This window comes from Hippoglossus hippoglossus, chromosome 15, assembly GCF_009819705.1.
Source record: "Hippoglossus hippoglossus isolate fHipHip1 chromosome 15, fHipHip1.pri, whole genome shotgun sequence".
Lineage (NCBI taxonomy): Eukaryota > Metazoa > Chordata > Actinopteri > Pleuronectiformes > Pleuronectidae > Hippoglossus > Hippoglossus hippoglossus.
The window spans coordinates 13,796,737-13,817,981 of record NC_047165.1 but is presented as its reverse complement, the minus strand read 5'-3'; the positions used below and the strand labels follow the sequence as shown (position 1 = coordinate 13,817,981).

At 40.0% G+C, this 21,245-nt stretch overlaps 1 protein-coding gene across 14 annotated transcripts in view; it reads right to left on the bottom strand.

Moving 5' to 3' along the window:
* The window catches only part of adgrb3 (adhesion G protein-coupled receptor B3), a 123,098-nt gene that overhangs the window by 28,702 nt on the left and 73,151 nt on the right, over positions 1–21,245 (bottom strand). For all 14 annotated transcript variants that reach the window (XM_034608018.1, XM_034608015.1, XM_034608014.1 and 11 more), the window contains 5 exons: positions 21,008–21,116; positions 12,917–13,063; positions 11,818–11,893; positions 9,723–9,825; positions 8,421–8,464 (listed from right to left, as the gene is read on the bottom strand). In XM_034608018.1, coding sequence (XP_034463909.1) covers positions 8,421–8,464; positions 9,723–9,825; positions 11,818–11,893; positions 12,917–13,063; positions 21,008–21,116 — 479 coding nt within the window. The remainder of the gene's footprint in view (positions 1–8,420; positions 8,465–9,722; positions 9,826–11,817; positions 11,894–12,916; positions 13,064–21,007; positions 21,117–21,245) is intronic.

Here is a 21,245-nt window from a genome sequence, read left to right as displayed (position 1 = left end):
TCTTTAATTTCTCTGCATGCCCACGTCAGGATTAGCCACTGGGCTGGTTGGTGGCTTACGGGCCCGAGGCGATGCACTTCAGGAAATTTGAGAAAAGTCTTGAATGACTGACGCGAACTGACAGGCAGAGGAGGGAGGGGGCAACGCTGCATGAAAAATAGAATACTCCATCCATCCTGGATCTCGTGATGATGGACATGTGATTTTTTATTTATTTTGCAAGAAGAATCTTATTAATCCTGAGTGGGACAAAACTGTGGTGGCAGATAAGGGAAAAAGTTGATGTTTGGGTTTTGTCAGTGAGGATGTGAATAACACAAAAGTCAAGATATTATATCTCTGCTGTTTTCGTTTGTTACCACTGCCGAGGAGGTTATGTTTTATCTGTGTCTGCTTGTTTGCTTGTTAGTAAGATTACAGAAAAGCAACTAGATGGAAAACAAGAAACTTGTATGGTAATTGATCTTCCATTGTATATGTTGTGTACACTGAATTTATACATATCTGCATATTCTTACTCTGCTTCTTTTTAAATATTGTATTATAATCCACATACGTTTTTTTCCAAGCTTTTTATGTTGTACTTTTACGTTTATTTTGTATCTCTTTGTTATTGTCTTGGTCTGTAACCCACTATCCAACTGGGATCAATAAGTATTTCTGATTCTGAGAATAGGGAACAGTGTAGGGAACTGATATTTATGAGTATATGCACTGTACTGAGTCTCACTCTCGCTATGACTTCGCCACACAACTTGCATTCCTTATCATTTCATTTTTTATGAGGTATTTGATTCTGTGTAGGGTTTACAAGTAAATGCATGTATAAATACATCAACCAGGGCCAGCGGAGCAGGTAATTACATGTAGCACCAGTGAGTGTTCACATCATGTACCATGTCAGGGTTTACATGTGATTCACTCCCACACACACACACACACACACAGCTAGACCTCCTGCAGTCAGATAATGCACGGTTAGTGTCCTAGCTTAGACGCCCCATAAACATCGTCCACACTGTGACTTCTCCCTGCCCACATCCTCTTACAGTACATCGGAAAGTGGACATCCAGAGGTCCCAAGCAGAACTGGAAGTTGTTTAATTTCATGATGAATTAATCCACCAGAAATAACCCCAATGCAAAACTCTCGTTCTTATCCTCTCCCCCATCTGCAGCGTAGACAGTTCCAATTCAAACGCAGCTGAAAAACAACAAAAACCTTCCCACAAGAGCCTGAATCTGATCAAGTCTGTGGCGCAGGCGAGTCTGTTTGAGGGTCTGTGACGTGAGAAACTGCCGATCTGAGATACGGAAATGTCAAAAGAAGCTTGACGTCAAAGAGGAAAAACAATTAACGAGCTCTTTCAACGGAATTAGAAAGATTAAACCTAAAATTAAATAGAACTTCAAGTGAAAGATGGAGGTGGAGATGTAAATTCAGACGCATAAAAAACGCAGTATATCACCAGCTCCGGGTGCTTTTACTGTTTACTCAACTTGTCCAACTTCTTAAGTAGCTTTAAACATAAGTAGATTAAAAGGATCAAAAGAAAGTGGTGACAAATATTATTAATTACATTATAAATCGAGCTTTGCACGCACACACATTATATAACTCTCTCTTTTAACCGTGCATATAGCTAATTAAAGACCGTAGGTGATGTATATGCTGTTGACTTCACATGTCCCCTGGTAGATTCTTGTTTCTAGTTAAGCTGGGACAAAAACGTACAGTAGAGGTTTAGCTGGGTTCTTAAGCTTCGCCTCGGCCTGGCGCGGTTTAGTGTGGCCTGTTTGGCTCGAATCCAGGCTCGCCAGATGTTCGTAGAACCCATCGCTGCCACAGCTGCATTTCATACCTTCACATGTAAATGATTAATATGCTTTGATTCCTCAGGAGGTAGACTGCTCCCGCAACTGTTTAACACCGAGTCATCTGGAAACTGATTATATCACAAATGCAATATCACAAGAATTACAACGTTTTACTACATAATAGTTTAGGTAAATATTTTGTTGTCAAAGGTTTAAAAGTGTTTTTTGTTGTGACAATTTTTTTTTTTTAATTCTGAATTTTGAAGAGTTTGTTATTGTCCACTAACTAAGGATGAGTTTATACAATATATACAATAAATATATTATATATTAGTGTATTTACAGTCAAATATAAATTCAGTCAATATCAAACTCACAAATAAACTGTTTTGTATTTTATATTGATGCAAACAAACTCACTCAATAAAATCCAGTAATTCAAATACAAAGAATAAATTAAAAATAATTTAGACTGACATTTATTCAGTTTGTATATATATCTATAATATGTATTCAGATAACTGTGCATTTAAAAAAGAAAACAAACTTTTTATTCGGTGGCCTCTGTCGTCTCCCACTGCAGTTATGTCAAACATATCTTGCATGTTTGCCAGTAAAGTTGGCAATCTGTTTGTTTATAGAGCACCATAAAAGGAAACTATACATTTAATACTAACAAGGACAAAGTAATGATATCATTTATCACCTTCTGTTTGCTTTCAGAGGAAGAAAAACAATAAAGAAGGGTAGATAAATGTGAAAAAGCAAAAAGAGAGGTGTAATAAATGTGGCAGTCCGTAAAATTACGGTGTCTTAAAGGTGTTTTATAGAAGGCTCGAGATGCTGTTAATCCTGATGTGGCGAGTAGTTCACTGATAAAGGTCGTCGCTCTCAGCCTGATGTTTGGCCTCTTGTCAAAGTTGGACAGTAAAACATATTTGATTTAAAAGAAAGAAACACACTCATATGTGTTTCCCTGCAAATATTCATTATGATTTTAAAAGCATCTAATTGCTGCAGGATAAGGAATTAGTCTGTAATGTGATTACAATATTCAAAATGAGATGAACAAATCTTTCTGAGCCATTTAAACAATAATGAGCTCTTCAGTTTGTTGTCAAGAGAGTGAAGAATAAAATATTTCCAGTGATTTTTATAAAAGTCATAGAACAATTTAGTACCTGCATCCTTGAATAGATAGTTTGATTAATTCCAGTATTTTTTTTACCTTCATTTTGTGAACACAGTGGGGACATCACAGGGCTGCATTTACTTTTTTTCCTCCCCTCGCCACAGTGGTGAGATATTGGTCATATCAGGCTTGTTTGATAGCTGAAAATATTGACATTTGAGAGAGTAATAAAAGTGTATACATCTGAGCTGTTTACATCCGGTGCTCTGGAGCTGAAGAGTAAATGAAAAAGATATTGGCTCTCCGGATGCTCCAGAGTTTTTTTTTTTTTTTACAGAGTCGCATATCAACATGTTTATTTACAAGTTTGTTTGATTCTTTTCCTCGTTCATTTTTAGTGATTTATGATTTTGAAAAGGTAATCACAGAGGCAGCAGGCTGTCCCACAGTTCTCTGGGATACAAGACAAACGCAGGAAGCTCATGTCATTGAACCTTCAATAGCTCAGATAGACAGATCATATTTCATTTGTCTCATACACCAACCATACACAGTACGACCTGCAGTGAAATGCTTTTCTGTGACTCTCCTTGACATGAAGATAAGATAAAAAGATTTCAAAAAGAAATTTACTTGGGAACTAATTATATTGTCGACTGATTTCTGCCTCACTATTTAAAATGACAAAACTCTTCTTACTAAATCAGAATGTCAGTGTTAGAAGATTTACAGCAAATGTACTATTGTAAAATTACTAATACCACAGTTTTCTTTGCTAAAAGTACAAAATGTATTGGAACATATGAAAATATAAGTATTAATTTAGGGAATGGCCTTCTCTCAGATCCTCAGTTATTACATTATTGATCATTATTATGATTATTATTATGATTATGCTGTAATTGGACTTTAGTTTGTAATTAAGTAAATGTACTTCCCATGACTGCACATTATTACCCTGAGTTATCATAAAATGATGTGGGCCTCATATGGGCGTCTTGTATTACTAATACAAAATCTGAATAGACAGAATAGCTCAATTTTACGGACATACATTTTTTTCTGAAGTGTTTCTCTTACCTAGTTTCCCTTAAATAGATGGATTTCATTATATATGAAATTGTTCTCATTAAAACTGTTCCTTAATTTAGCAGAAAATATCGAACATCAAATGAGAAACTCCTGCAGTTGCACTGATTGAGATTCAATTGAACCTGATTAAAAATGCATCCATTCAATCCTCTGTGCATAGTGAAGTAAAGAATGTATGGATTCCATCACAATGTGAAGCTGTCGCTCGAAGTGGTGAACAACAAAATGAATTCACGCATCTGAACGTGTGAAACAGATCATGTGAATGTGTAAAAACGTTCTGAAGCTGTGGAAATAGTTTGTGCATGTCTAAATTGTTTTTCACATGAATAAAATGTAGACGTGTAAAAGGTTTTTGTTGCTTTACAAACATTTGTGTATATGTTAATTCAATTTGTGGAGGAACATGTTCATATATCGACAATGAGTCACACAAATTTGGCTCAAATGTTTTAGTCACAGGCAAATAGTTTGACCCTGCATTTATTCCTCTGCTGACGAGCCAATCAGCATGTTACCCACTCACGATCCAATTAGACTAAGTCACACTGTCCAAGAAGAAGAAGAAGAAGAAGAAGAAGAAGAAGAAGAAGAAGAAGAGTAATCTCTCAGAATCTCTCTTCTCAAAACTCACAGTTGAAAATATTCCTGCACAATATTTAATCACACAAACATACATTTTTCAAATTACACGTGCAAATATATATTTTTATAGCTGCAAAACTAACTGTAGATTCACATTATGTGAAAGTATTCATGGAAATCATTGCGAAAGCTCATAACACCAATAACCCTTCTTTTAAACATCCTCTCAGTTGCTCACACAAACAGACAAATCATGATGTTTTCTCCCTGGCGCTGTCACACAATATATATATTTCAGCCCTGTGCTGAAAGTGAAGCAGCAGAGACTCGGGTGCAGGATCTGTCTCCGCCTCACGGCTTCATTCCAGCCGCCTCGAGTGCACAGCTCAGTATTCTCATGTTGTGTATCCGCACCACAACGACTCGGTGAAACAGGAAGCACAAAGGACTCAGCTCTCCACTCGTGAACAACATTTTCATTCTGCTAATTGTTATAGTGAGCACTCTCATTTTGTTTGAGCCAACATGGCTGACAGATGGTGTATTACCCCCTCGATGGGCCCGGAGAGTGGCTGCTAGTCTGTAACAGGATGAGCCAACTGTTTGAAATGAACACGGTAATCATAGCACGGAGTCATTCAGCGGAGCCCTGATTGTAATGACTTAGGGTAACGCAAAGGAAAAATAAATGCTGATATCAAATACTTGAAAGTCAGAGAAAGAGAATAGAGCAGAGTCGTCCCAGTTTCGTCTTTGCTGTTCAAAAATAGAGCGCATGCCCTCTGACAAAACAATAGAGGACAAACATGCAGAATCCACATGTTATTTCAGAGTAAACTGTTGCCTAAGCTGCTTCATCCACAACTGCTGTTTGTGTGCTCACAAATAAAAAAGCTGAAATCCAAACCTCACAACTGCCGCAAAACCCACCACAGAACAAGAAAAGCCAGACAATGGAAACAAAACCACAACAGTAGTGAGCGACAGCAGATGTTGACAATAGAAATAGCGGAGTTAGTTCCTGCGGTCAAGTCAGCCGTCGTTTGTAAAAAAACAAGAAATGTCAGTTGCCATTTAAAATCAGATGCTTGTCTATTAGAGGTGTTACGGTACAGGGGTTTAGAGCATCCAAAAAGGAAGAATGCACCAGTACTGTAAAACCTCAAATAGACAAGCATCAAATTCTATTGTGTTTTGGCTTTGTAGTGTTTAGTTTTTTGCCATTGTGTTGCATTCGCGTTTTCTGTTAATGTGCATGTGTGACACATCTCGACCACCTATGTTTGAAATCCACGAATAAGTACTAACAATATATACCTGAAGTATAATTAGTGGCTAAGGGAAGTACTGTGCTGTATCTATAGACAGTATATAAAGATGGACAACACGTCTTCACTCCCTCCCACTATTCAGAAATGAAGCCAAAATATCCCAGATAGTAATGCCGCCATCTTGCTGATTTGAGGGCCAAAGTCTGCTCACAACTAATCAAAACCAAACTTACTTAAATTATCACCTGAACAAACATCTTTGTGATAAGAACTACCTAAAATGACAGAAGGCATCTTTGTGAAACATTTATTTATGTGTACTTTGACTTATTTAGTCCAAGTCCCATCTGCTAACATGGGGGAGGCGGGATTATATGACCTTCACTGAAACTAACCACAAGGTGGCGATCATGACATTTTGGCTTCACTTTTGGGGAGCAGCCATGTCATCCATCTTTAAACACAATCTATAGCTCTAACAAGCTACACAGCAATGTATATGTGATGTATTTGATCCAGCTGCAGAACCATTACACCCATTTAAAAAAACTGACTTGATCTTGATATTGATTCAAATTCCCCTTCTGGTTACTCGCTGTAACAGCGAGTAGCTCTAAATGGTATAGGTTCTCAAGTTGGGTTTAAAAAGAACTTAAAAATACATGAGGATCAAATGCTGGTGGAAGCAAACATGCCTGGAGCAGCTCCTGTCAGGACTGAAACAGAAGGAGGGCAAAAGCATGTGTGTGTTTACAGCGCACCCAAACAAACCACGAGCTGAGACGATTCACCACATTCAACGATGTCGCCCGACACCAAATGTTTCCCTCCACATTACAGAGTGTGACACGCAGGCAGCACGTGGCCCCTGCATCACCACCAATGCACACATGCATCGTTTCAGTGCTTCGTGCAGAGGTTTGCAATTTGAAGCCAACACAGGAAAAGCAGCATCAACAATTAAAAAAGATTACTATACATAGAGAGATAATTAGAGCAAATATATTTAAAAAAAGCAAGAGCAGGATTTCTGCAGGTTTCAACAACTTAAATTTAAGACAATAATTAATAAACCTTAAGACCCTAATGTCAAGTTATGAAATCACAATGAAATATGATAACGAGAAGTAGCCACGGGAATAACCCTGGATAAAACATGTTACCTTGGAAACTAGAGGCAGAGACAGAAGGCATCCGCAGTCTTTCCCACAACCACATATTGTTTTATTGCCGTGTGCTAATATCCGTATCATTAAGAAACAACCACAAAACATGGAGACATAACAAACGATGCATTACGCCAAACAACTATTATCTTTAAAATATAAATGTTATATTTTAATATATATGACATTATAAGGCCTAAAATTAAGACTATTGATATTTAGGTTATTTTGGATTTTTTGGATCCTGCAGAAACCCGGGGGAAAAAAAGGCTGTTAATAAAGAAAACTATGCATATGGGGTTTGCCATATAGATAATTGTAAGCTTATAATTTATAACTAATAAATAATACACAACTATTAGCTAATATTTTCGTGTAATCAGTAAATAGTCAGCAGTAAGTAGTTTTTAAATCAGTAAATAGTCTCCTCCCAGACAGAGCAGTGAACAGGCCTGAAGCAAAGTCTTAAGAAAAGTTGAGTCTCTGCAGGGGGAAATGCTTCAACAACTTTGGTTCTATCAACACTGCAACAAGAACATTGCTGTCAAATGTAAACCGAGCGAGAACAAAAATCATTCTGCTGCAAACAAGGTGACACGGAATCAACTCCGACAGCAGCACAACACCGAACTCTGGCAAAACAAGCCCAGCGTAAAAAAAATCCAGCAGCAAAGTTAAGTTTCAGAGAAGATGATGATGTGCGTATACACGTGGGTGTTTTCAAACGTCCTTGTGATATTTGCTATGTTATATTACTGTCCAGTATTTACGTCTGATGTCCAAGCACTTCCTGGTCTGTTTCTATCTCCGTGAGCTGCTGTTATCAACAAAATCAGCTGAAATGAAAAATAATTTCACATGTGTGTTAAAGCCGACACGTGTCAATCATCCATGCTTGGTTGTACATTCTGTACAGTACAGCTCACTTGTCCAAATGACTGCAGAATTGTGATTATATACACTGAACCAGTGACTCATGAGTGACTCATGTCAGGATGGAGGTATGGGGCTGAACACAGGAACACTGCGTCTGTAGAACCAGAACAACACCGACTCAAAGTACAAAGAAAAACTCCACAAACTGAGACTTCGTGAGTTTGATTCATAGTGGAAACGTTTGTCGAGGTCTGTATGCGTCATGACATATTTATGCCCATCTGATGATGAGAGTTAAATGTACAATAATGCGCTATTAGGTTGCGTCTATGTAAAGATATGTGCAGAGAGAGGACGCACACTAACCCAAATTCAGAGGTGCAACAGAGAAGCACTACGACAACACTGAAAAGCTTGATATTTAACAGAGTGACTGAAAAAACAAGCGAGTTAAAAAGTAAAAAGTTCATGCCCACTTACATGATGTTGCTGTCCCACAGTGCGCAGTACGGGTGCATTGTTCCCTGGAAGTCAGGAAAAAGGACAAAATGTTCACCAGATAGACTGTGATGATGACAATTGCTCTTCATCGTCACCGTCGTTATAAATGAACTTCGTGTTTGCCCTTCTGTGTAGATCTTAAAAATAAAGTGTTTTATGGATCACACAGAAACTACAAACTGGAGTGTGTATTACATTATCGCACATGGACGCGTTGGTTGACCCGTTCAGACTTACATGCACTTTACATTCCGGTTGAGTAACAAGGTCTGGATCATAAAAAGGGAAATGTCCTCGTAATGATCCGACTTGCAAATTAATTATCGAGCCAATTAGGCCCCATTGTGTGCAGGGAGGTGCCGTGGTCACTGCCGGAGCTCATACAGTCAACAGATAGGACCTCGGGACCGTCGAGAGCCGGTGTCATTATAATTACATATTTTATCTCCTACAATCAATGAACATCACAATCAGAACTTCACGTTATTTATTATTATCCACGTTCTCTTTTACTTTTGTCTCAATTACTTCTCTACATCAGATTTTTCATTCTTATTTTATCTTCAACCATCACTTTCCCTTTCTCATCATGAGACAAATTCATCTTCACCCCGGTCATGTCTTTGGTATCTAACTACAACAGGACTGTTCACCCATCCATAATTCTAATTAATCCGTTTTTATCTCTCTGTCTGGCCTGCCTGTCCATCTGTTTGTCTGTGTATCCTGTCCGCCCACATGTCTGTCTGTCTGTCCGTCCATCGATCTGTCAGTTTGACGGTCTGTCTGTATGTCCTGTCCACCTGTCTGTTTGTCCTATCTGTCCACCTGTCTATGTGTCTGTCTGTCTGCCCACCTGTCTTTCTGTTTGTCCCGTCTGCCCACGTTTCTATCTGTCTCTTCTGTTTGTCCACCTGTCTGTCTGTCCTGTCTGTCTGTCTATTTTTCCTGTCCTGTCCGCCCACCTCTGTCTGTCAATCCATCTGTCTGTCTGAATGTCTGTTTGTCTGTCTGACCTGTCCGACTGCCTGTCTATCTCTGTGTGCTATCTATCTGTCCACCTGTCTGTCTGTCCTGTCCACCCACCTGTCTGTCTGTATGTCTGTCTTTCCTGTCTGTCCCCTTTCTGTCTGTCTGTCTATTTCCACTCTTGTCTATCAGTGTAGGTTAATCACCAGTGGTTTGGAAGGTGAGGCAGAGAGGATTATGGGTAAGGGTATGTGTAGCTCCTTCACCTGTGTCTGTAATAAAAAGACGACAGAACGTGTCTGTGGTGCTTACGTTTGCCAGGTGAGCCAGTTCGATCTCCATTTGGGACTCTGACACTTTGGGCTCAGGTCTCACCGTGACAGCGATGACCTTGGAGTTCACAACAGTGTGGTTCCTGCGTCAAAGAAAACAAAAACGGTTAGGAAACAAATCTCATTTCCTGGATATTCTTTTTAAACACTGTTTAATTGAATCATCGAGGTTCAAGTGTTAAGACAACGTGTTAAAGCAGAGGCTCCTCTTTGATATAGAAGCTTAACCCGTGATGGTATATTGTGTATCCCTGTAAATGTTACATGCAGCTTATTGATATAAAGGATGAGCACTATGCAACATTTGCAGTGTTTAAAGCCTTGACCCTGATTTTACTTCAAACACCCCAGGCCTCTTTTACTGCTCTGTGAAGAAGCATTAACACTTAAGGATTAGATTAAGACTTATGTGGGATCTGGAGCATAAGGAACTCTTGGTGTTAAAACCTGATTTGGTGTCTGAGAAGATTTTGAATTTAAAGTTCCTCTCTGAGGGGCTAATCTAATTATCTGAAATCGGGAGTGCAAGTTCTTCAAATTAATTTTTTAAACCTTGCAGAGTGTTAGTGTAAGGTATTTTTTCTCCAGTGCAGCTATAACCCAAATATCACACGGACTTCAAAAGCCGCCCATTAGACGTGAAAGCCGCTTCGCAGGATGTTTTGCAGGTGTTTCAAACACCCGAGCAGATCAGAAACCCGAGAGAACATATCAAAGGCTCGAGATGTTTCTTTGTGTCTTTCGCTTTGAAAAAATCCGGCATTCTACTCCCGTTTCAAAAACCCATCTCCAGCTATTGTATAGTTGACAGAATATTATTTTTTATTAGGAGATGGAATCCACGAGCGCTTCCCACTAAGGACGGAAACTGTCAACCGCACAGAGACAGCAGAGGGGAGCGAGGAGCGGCCGGCTGTCCTACCAGCACCACCTGAGAATCATTTCATCTGCCTTTTTGCAAATTGTATAAGTCAGTCACTTTTCTGGACTCGTTCTATCATTGAAATCGATGGAGCAAAGAGGTAAGTTCTTTTTTGACCCCTGCTCTCGGTGCGCAGAGAAACTTCTGACATTTACTTTTCATAGTTGAATCCTCACAAGCTTAAAATCTGGCAAATAGAAGATCGGCGTATCCCCTTGTTATTCTAGGGAGAGTGACCTTCGGCGTCACATCATGAGCTCCTCTCCACACGTACACAGCTGCTGCTGCTGCTGCTGCTGCTGCTGCTGCTGCTGCTGCTGCTGCTGCACCTGTGACTGACAGCCTGGCCGGTCCTGGGATGACCGCTCCGTCCTTGGGCTGTTTGTGCCAGGGACCTGTTGATCGGGCTCTGACATCCCGGTGGTTGTCTGGGACGTCCCACTGCTTGTTCCAGGCTATAACGTCGCCCTGAATTAACTCCACAGTCCGCGTTTCACTAAATATGTTTTCTTTGAATTGAACTAGTTGTGTTTTGTAGCACAAACCCCTCCTTTGATGTTTAAACTGTATATGCTTTCTCAGCAGTAATGACTCAACAAGAATTAGAATGTGAAAGGAATATGGAGGATGTTTATGAAAACGTGATTAAAATAAGTTAAAAATAATTACAATTAGTTAATTAAAATGTTATAAGGCTAAAAGGCTGTTAAAAAAAGGCTGTGCCCAACCTCTATGTTATACATGTGTTTTTGTTTTTTCCCATAATTTTGAATCTAATCTTATTTTCTGCTTGTGTTTGAATAGTTTGTGTTCTGATTGTAAACCCATGAATTGTAACTTGGAAGCATTAAAGCTGCATGTATGTATTATATTGAGAAAAAAAAAAAAGGTAACTTAAAATAGAAGATACAACATCAGCAGCACATTCATCTGCTTTTCTCTTTCTTCCTGTTTGACACGTTCAATGTGATTCTGCTGCAGACGAACAGCCGAGGGACACATGAGTGAGGCACAGTCTCTTTTTAAGACTTAATCTACAACTTCAAATAAAAACAGATACCCGTGCTGCTTCCAAAGGATTAAATCTGTCATATTGTTTGTCTTTTTTTTTTGCAGTTCAGACAATACAGACGAGGAAATGTGCTGCTCTTACTTTGGTGAAGGCAGCATGAGTCCGAGAGTTTTGTAAAGAACTGTTCCCAGAATGAAGACGGGGGATCCTTCCATATCTAGAGGAGAAGATGAAGTATCAGGTATCATCACTCATAGACTTTTATATTTATAGCATTACACAACCTTAATATTCAAGTGGATCGGATTCAATGAAGTAAATATTCAAAATGTTCATGCTGTGTAGATTTAACAGTGTACGGTTTTGCTTTCCAGTAATATGGCAGGTTTTCATAACCGAAGACAGTTGTAAATGGGAGTAACACTTGGCTTATGCAAACCTGCTAGTTTGTTCTGCCAGTGCAGAATCTGCCAGTAACACTTAACACGACTTAAGACTTTTTTTTCCCCGATTTGACAAAGAGTACTTTTTGCAACTTTTTGCAGCAGACTTTGTCGACGCTGCTTCTACACAGCGTCCAAATGAGAGTGGCCGGGATCAGGCACAGGTTCAGGTCCTATAATCAATCCCTTGTTTTGTTATCTTTGATATATTCCAGATAAGACTGATTACACCAATTAACCAAATTGTCTGGCTCTGGATTGCAGTGTACTGTGGCAACTGGCACCGTTTGAGAGGAGGCTCAAAAATGCTGAGTCGATTGGAAATACTCGGCGAGTGAACAAGCGAACGCAAGCGAACCGGCTTTGTTCGGAAGGCGTGGTAGCTTTGTTTCACTCCCCAGATACAAGGGTCGGAGTAGCATAAAATGAAAAATATAATACATCCTGCAGAAGACTAATGCTGCTGTGCAAGTCATACCGCAGGTTTCCAGGCAAAGCAATGCAACTCAAATCACTCAGCGTTTGCCGAGATGTCAACATATTCATTTTCCGCTCCTCAGCAGTGGCCCCCCGAATCCATCACAATGGGTTCGCTGTACATTCATCTCACATTTCCACTGCATTTACCTCTGCAGATGCTAGAAAACATTACAGCTGGCTTTAAGAAGGAGAAAACTTTCCGTGTATGTCCTACGAGAAATAACGCTCGTGCACGCGGACGTGTTCGCGTGGCTCGGGGTCCTGAGTGAAGATGTACAATTGAAACGTCTCCGTGGGAAATATATTGCGCCACGTACCTGCTGACTGGGAAACAAAGAGGCCCTTCGGGATGACCACTTTATCTTCGGAGTTCCTGGCCCAGTCGACCATGCCTTTACGACCCTTCATGGGGAAGTTGATGTCAGTCATTACAGACACTGCTGGAAGTCTCTGGATGCTGGCCACTGCAGAATTCAAACAAACGGAGCAATGGAGAAATATGGATGATCAATATACTTTAGGGCTATTTATGCATTAGTAGATTGTCTTACAGAGAATCGCAGTGGATACATTTACCAGAAGTCTGTTGTAAAAAAAAAAAGGGCTCCTGCACATGATCATATTTTCTCGCTCGGGCCACTGCTCACGTGTGAATTATGGAGTGAAATAAACACACAGATGCATGATTAATAAGTATTTCTGTTTCCAAGTTTAGTTTTAAAACCAGAATGGACACATGGGAAATATAGAAGAACAGAATTATAAAATAAAATCTATTGCTCTTCATTATTTGTCTCTTTATTATAAACTTGTTTGTGCCTCAGGCTCACACATATGCAGGATGGGACGCACACAGAAATCAGTTGTGTGGTCTGTGGTGCGTTTGAGGTTGTTGTTGTGGTTGTTAGACTAGCGTTTTTTTGGGGTTGTGATAAAAATGTACAGTGAAGAAGAGGAAGATGTTGGCAATGTGGCTGTTGGTGAGGAGGAGGAAGAGGAGGAGACAGGTTTAAGGGAGTAAGAGAAGGATGTGACAATTCCAGCCATGTGGGGTCAATAACACAAACATCGTGCTATTGGTTGAGGCTGAGACCTCAGCATTGCAAAAGTTGAACTGCACGCAAAGATGTCTTTAACTAAACACATGGAATTAGTTATTTAACCGGCTCTATTTCTATATTAAGATGTGCACAACAAAAGTGTGTTTTACTCTCTAAAATCAGTGGTCTTTATATAAACTCTTGGAGGCTTTGGAATTACTTTTTGGAACTCCTTTGGTTTGTAATTTAGAATCCATGCAGCATTAAGGGTTTTGGTGTTTGACTTTTCATTTTCTTTTTTCCCATTTTACCTTGAAGTCAGTCACCTTGTGTGTTTTCCTGACTTACTTTACTTCCTGTCGCTGTCTGGTTTCCTGCGTGTGCGACTGTCTGCCCCTCCCTCATGTTTCACCTGTGCCCAATTATCCCTCACCTCCCTCATGCATTTAGTCTCCGCGCTCCTCAGTCTTCTTTGTCACTTCGTCTGGCTTTGTTCCTGCTGGTGCTCCCTGGTGTTACCTCGTACTTGCTTTCCGTATTTGTTCCTGTTCCTTCGTTTTTATCCTGAGTTTGAGTTTTGGATCCCCAAACTTTCTTTTTCTTTGCCTTCCTGTCTGCCAGCAGAGACTTGAAGCCTGTGTTTTAGATTTAATATTCTTTCTCTGCATGACTTGCTTTGTCTGACGTCTGCTCTCTGGGTCCTGTAAATCACAACTCCTCACTATATAATAGTCCCATGACCTGAATTCAAAAACACAGGATTGCTGCCTGCAAATTTAAATACTCCACTAACTAACACCATCAGTTTTAATCTCTGTCCATACTAACACGTCTGAAAACGAATATTAAGTGACCACTCACATACTGCATCCGGCAAGAACTGTAACAGATTGCTTGAATACTGGCTCGTCTCCTATGTATGTACAGTATATAAGCAGTTGTATCGTTGTAAAATGCAGAATTTAACTGCTCAACAGCAGTTAGCAAAGACGACAATGTCCATGTTGCGTCTTTGTCATTGTTTCCAAACGTGTCTGCTTTGGCTCGTCCAAACTGAAACGGGGCCAGCAGTGATTCCAAACTTCTTATTTAAAGCAGCTCTAAGACTCCAGAGTAGTGTGGACACCAGGCGTATCCGTGGAGTTGATGGGTTTTCAAACAACAAAAATGTAACAGTGTGGATGTAGCCTCAGATTCTGTAAACTGGAGCATAACAGGCCTATGTCTTCAATTGTAATAAACTGTAACCTCAGAAATCCTCACTTGAAGTCTCCAAATAACTTAACACCAATCTGGATGCCTTTGGATTGTGGGAGGAAGCTGAACTCCCCGGAGAAAAAACTAAACATAAGGACACAGGGCGATTGAATACGCAGGTAATTTACAATAAATTCTCAAGTGGTTTTCTTGCAACGCATCCACATTTACCACAGGGTGGAAAATCAAAGCTACCACATGACAACTTTTAGACTGGTAATCTCCTTAATCACTGTTTTCTTCTCTCAGCTCCCCGGTGAGGTGCAATAAAACACCAGTCCATACGCCGACAAGGAAAATACCCAGGATCAGCTGAAGCGGCCTCAGCATTACAAGGGGAGGTGATAAAGCTGCTCTGTTGTCTACCTGGTGTCACATCCAGTCCCTGTCAGGTGGTGCTTCACAGAGACAGAGAGGAATCTGAGGCTAATCCCACCATTGATGCACAAGCTCCATTGTTCCTCAGGCCCAGCCAGTTTTACAATTTTAAATCTTGGAAAGACGCCACGACTGAGTGAAAATCTGAGACAGGGAAGGTGTGTCTCTTGTGTTGGGGATGATCGAGCTGCGGGCATGAAATCACAGAGCACCACAAAAGGCCCCCGTTCACAGCGCCAGATGTTGGGAGCAGCGGTAGCTAAGTGTTTGTGTCGGCGGCTTTAGTCACGAGGCACGCTGTGACACACATTGCCGCTAAAGGCTTCTGGGTAATGCGGCAGGTAAATGGGGCTTTCCACTCGCCTGACGGGACCCGACAGCATAAATAAAGCGATCGTGTTGAACTGTGATGCTTCTGAACACGGATTCGCTGAGGGAATTATAGCTATGCGCATTACATCCGAACGTGCTCATAAGAGACTCAGCATTCAGCCTCAAGTCAGACGACATCAACATTCTGCACAGAAAAAATAAATCACTGAGCATTCGCAGCATCTTATTTCATGTGTAATTACGATTAATCACTATTAATGTCAAAACACTCTCCGGACCATGAAGTGCGGGCTCACAATAGACCCCGAGAAGAAAATGTCAAAAGTGAATGATGTCTTCCACCTTCAAAGTGGCATTTAATTTAATTTCTAACATGTCCCGAGCATCACTTTTGTCCTCCAAGTGTTTGCTTGCGCGGCAAGACAGTAAGTTGCCGGAGTGCGCAGCCTTTTTGCAATCAAGGTTATTTGACTAAAAGTGGGAGGACAGAGGACGACGCATTGGTGACAGCCAGTATTTATCTAGGTGTCAAGGGGCTGCCATAAATTAGTGACGAAATGATGCCGCAATATCTTACTCGGCCAGATGCTGTCCACTCGGATTCGACCGATGGCTCCACAAAACTTTCCATTCCTTTAATCAGAAAAGAGACACGCCGCGAGGCCCGAGCTGGAATGGCCGTGTGGCTGGCGACCAAAGACCTGTGAGCCGTGTCCGGGGTGAAATAATTAACATGAAATATCTGCATCCCCATGTCTTAGTCGTGACTCGTCAAAACAGAGATTGGCGTGGGACTCATGCAAATACGGAGTCAAATGTGAAAAAAAACAAAAGGAAAATCCACCGCAATCTGGAATTTCTTCACTATAATGACAAAACCGAAAACGTAAACAAGAAGCAGTAATTTCTTTCTGAAGGTAGAACACAGAGTTCTTTCTCCCTACAAGACCTCGGTGCTTTCAACCAGCAGCCAGCGAGCTTCTGGATGATTCCAGCCAGAGGCAGCTCATTACTGCAACATCTTCAAATAACTGCTCACAAGCCAAATAACCCCTCAGCCTGTGTGCGAGGATTTTCACCCAAAAAAACCTCTCAAATCTGCCTTTCTCGGTTCTGCAAGACCAGAAATGATAATGATGCTGTTGTTCCAGAGTTATTTTAAAACAACACATATGTTCCTTCAAAAAATTGAAGGAAAATCATGTGTGTACTTTTTTTGGAATGAGTCATCACATTTTTTTCCAGAGTTACTTTGAGTAATTCATGTATAAACATTACATAAACTCTAAATAGGCAAAAAGCGAACAATATAAAAGTCATGTTCAGTCGTCATCAGTATTTTTCTCTGAGCTACTAAAGAAAAACAAATCCTCTTGATACATATTAAGCTTGTTAATGAGGTGAAAGTGAAACAAACCAGTCAGAAAAGTTGTATTTCTTTCTTTCCTTCATAAAGTTATGTTGCCCTTCTCTGAAGATGAAGAGATTTGTCAATTTTGAGTTTTCTGAATTAGTCTCGGGGGAACATTGACTAAACATATCTGCCTAATTAGAAATTAAAAATGAGGGTTGATACAGATTTAGAACAATAACAAGGTGTATGGAATAATTAACCAGACTTCAGTCATGCATGAGAGATGTATGAGGCAAAAAAAGACAACTGGAATCAACTTTCTTTAAAAAAGGTTGCAATGACTTATTTATGGTCGAATGCACTTTTCATTTGCATGTATTAAAAAACAAGGATTCAAATAAACCTAACGAGTGAAATATTCACCTTTCTGAGAGTGTGTCTAGGAGTGTGAGACATCTACACCTACTGTCAGTAATTTAAAAAGATCTAATTTCAATTTATTTAAAGTATCATAATTAAACGTGTCAGAGCTGTTGATGCATTCAAGGTGCCTGCAGGCTCTGCTAAAATAGAACCAGAGTTAGACTTGTGTCTTAAAAAATTAGTTTCCTCATTAGCGCAGTCAGAGTCATTAGTGACAAGATCACGGTGCAGGGAAAACATTTGGTTTCTGATCACTTGTGAAGCTCAAAATAACAACAGTGGTGTACAGCTTGTGTTAAATATTTAAGTTTCTTTAAGTTTCTTTTCATCCATCCCTTATCTATGATGTTTATCATTTGAGGGTTGTTGAGCGGCTGCAGCCAATCCCCGCTGGCATTAGCTGGGGGTGGGGGTACTTTGCCAAACTCAGCCACATAACAAAATTGTTTTGGCCCAGATTTGGCCCACATCAAACACTGGGATGGTGTGGAATGATGGCACTTGGGCTGTCTGCTCCCGTTTGCCAGATCTGGGCCACAAGTAAGCCACAGCAATACCGCAGGTCAGTGACCCGAATGTGTTTTGTGTAATTCAGGCCATAGTCACTAGTTACATTCACATCCGGATTACACATTGCCTAGAGCACCGCATCCCTCAAGACTCTTATCCTTTGTGTCTGAGCCTTAAGATGGCCAGCGGTGCCACATCATTGCCTGAAGTGGCCCACATCCGTTTGCTATCTGAGCAGGACCATTGTGTCAAAGCACAGCTACAGATGATCATACCTTTATTTTATCCTGTTTAGACTACTGCAATCCAGTGTTCACCTGCATCAATAAATAGTCTCTAGTCTAGATGGTCCAGAACGCTGCTGCTACACTGTGGTCCATCTTGTTGTTGTTGTTGTTGTTTCACTCTTTAAGTCTTATTTTTTAACTTTGAGTTTCTTTGTAAATGCTTCTTTTTGTATTGCCTAATGTTGCTTTTACAGTTTTTCATGATGCCTTTTATATTTTATGTAAAGCCATTTGAATCGCCTCGTTGAAAATGTACTATACAAATAAATGAGCCCTGCCTTTGCACTTTGTCATGTTATGGACTTAGTAGCAACTTGTGCTTGGTTTTTTGGATTCGTCTTTGTTTTTCATTCCCTGTTTTATTTTGAAACTTTGTGCCCTTGTGTGTCTCTCTGGCTTTACTTCCTGTCTTTGTCCTGCTTCCCGTCTGCACCTGTCCTCATGTGTTTCACCTGTGTTCATTATCCCTGCCTCCCCCGTGCATTCCTGTGTTTCCCTCTGTCTTGTTCGCGTTGTCTGTTCATGCTCCCAGTGCTTCAGTTTTCGCTCAACATCGTTAGCCTACTTTGTTCTTTTCTCTTTTGGAGTTCTTTTGTGGAATTTTGGATTTTCAGTTTGTCTCCCTGCCCTCCAGTGACTGTAAGTTGATTTAATTAAGTATTTTCTTCTTTGCTGCTTGGTCAGTTATCTGCATTTGTGTCCTGCAAACATAAAACCCTGATAGAGTCAAGGTGATTGTACTTTCAAAGTTGTGGCCCCAACAATTCTACCTTTAGATTTACATGACTGTCTTTTATCTCACTAAGTGCATTTCAGTGTTTGAATGTGTGGGCTTTTATTGTCTTTCTGTTGCATATTTTTCACTGTTTTCATTGCTTATATTAATTGTTTATTATATTTCCTGATCTATTATTCACGGGAAACACTTTGTGACTTTTGTCTGCGAAACGTGCTTTAAAAAATAAAATTACTTATTGTGGACAGGTCTATAGATATATCAATTGGAAATAATGAAACTTAAAAATAGTCACAGTAGCGTAGTTGGCAGCAAAATATGTATTTGTAGAGAAAAAAAAAAAAAAAGAACAAGCAATAACTTGAGTAGGAGCCCTGGTTGTGCCACTTAGTGCTTTTCTATAAGAAGGACACATACTGTTGAGTTGCATCACTGCCTTGATATAGATAGATTTTCTATCGTATCTGGTCTAATGGATGGACACATTTTAATCCATAGTGCTACAGAATGGAGCGAAGGCCCCACGGTCATATAACTATAAGCTTTTTAAAGAATTTTTGTTTGAAACACTTTACTGTCATTTAGAGTCGGTTTCAAATAATAAGTTGCATATTGTCCATAAAGCACGGGTCATGTGTTAATGCTTTTTCTGGCATAAAGAGGAGGCCGTGGCAGAGAGATCGGATGACCACCATTAAGCCAAACTGGAGGGTGTAAATATCCCAGCATCTGTGAAAGAAGTCATTAATGGTCGGCGTCCGAGCCTCGTTTCCAAGTGTCCGTTACTTAATTTCCCTCTCGCATTGTTTCATAATGGCATTTTGATGGGTGCATTCATCGCACCATGTTTGTCGTGCCTTTTCCTGGGGGCCGCCTACAGTATAAATCATTATGGAAATCACACACCATAAAGAGCCACTGAGTGCAAGTGTGTGCTCGAAGTGGGTCAAATGTTCGCTATTGTAAAGAATACATGGAGGCCTCGCTCCCCATCAGAGGAATTGCCCACCAGCAGCAGCTGTACATGCTCACATTCCCTGGCATGAATAAATCAGCACCGCGGTTCTATTATTCCGTTGCAGTAAGTTACCATTTACAGCTTAGTAAGGAATGAAATGCCACCGAGACCTCAGATCATCCGAGAGGCTGCGCAACACAAGCTAAAAGAACCCAGGAGAACATTAGGGAGGAGAAGTATTGCTCAAAGACTCATATCCACGCACTTTATTTTTAGGGGGGAGTTGTAATCTGGACCACGATCAGCGGTGCAGAAAATTTGTTTGCGAGTTTATTACAACTGCAAAGAATAACTTGAAATTTCACTTCCAATTTAATCTCCTTTTATCAGGCACTGACGGTATTTTTTCCCATGACTGTTAATTTTCGCAAGAAACTGACAAACATTTTTTAATGATGCTGCACTTCTGTACACCGGGCTTTAGGGCATATTCTACTGATCAAGCCTCTCTCACAGGACTGCAGTAAAGTGCAACATCAGACTCCTACTTTACCTTATAATACGACAAATATTTTATCTGACATTTATTTTTATAATTAAAACTGCGGATGAATATAATGACAAGTTCACACAGTTATAAATTATTCAAATTAATTTTATTTTAGTCTTATTTGTCTTAATCTTCTATTAAATTGCTTTAAATATGAAAATATTACTAAAACAATATCTTTTATATATTTTCTATTAATTACTTGTTTGTACCTGCTGTGGTTTTTAAGCTTTGGATCAGTTCCTGTTGTTCTTAAATGTTGTATATAAATAAAGGTGACTTAACTCGACTCCTTATAGCTTGTGTAGGGCTCTTAATATTAGATTAGCTGTTAAGTGTTTTTCTAGGAATTTAGCAGATTAAGACCACAATCTCAGTTTTAAATTAACCTTATTGATTTGCAATAATTCTTACCCCCCCGCACCATACCCTCACCACGCGCCATTTATCCTAAATTAATGACGGAGGGGAAATTGACAAATGTAGTGAGCGAGGCACAGGGATTATGTGTCCATGTCAGGCAGAAAAGAAATGGCAAAGTAAACGAGGTCAGGGAGTAAAGTGGGGCTGCTTTCTTCTTACCCAAGTTCCCAGTCATCAAATAGGCGTTGTGGAAATCCTTCATGCCCAGTCCAACGATGTGGATGAATTCCTCTATGACCTGCATGAGCTCCACTGCTCCAGGATAGATCTGGACAAGATGAGAGAAACACAAAAAGACACGTTCAATGTCAACAGTGCTGTCATGATTTAATCAATGATAAATGGATGGAGCATAAAATACAGATAAATGATAGTAAATAAATGAAGTATATTAAAA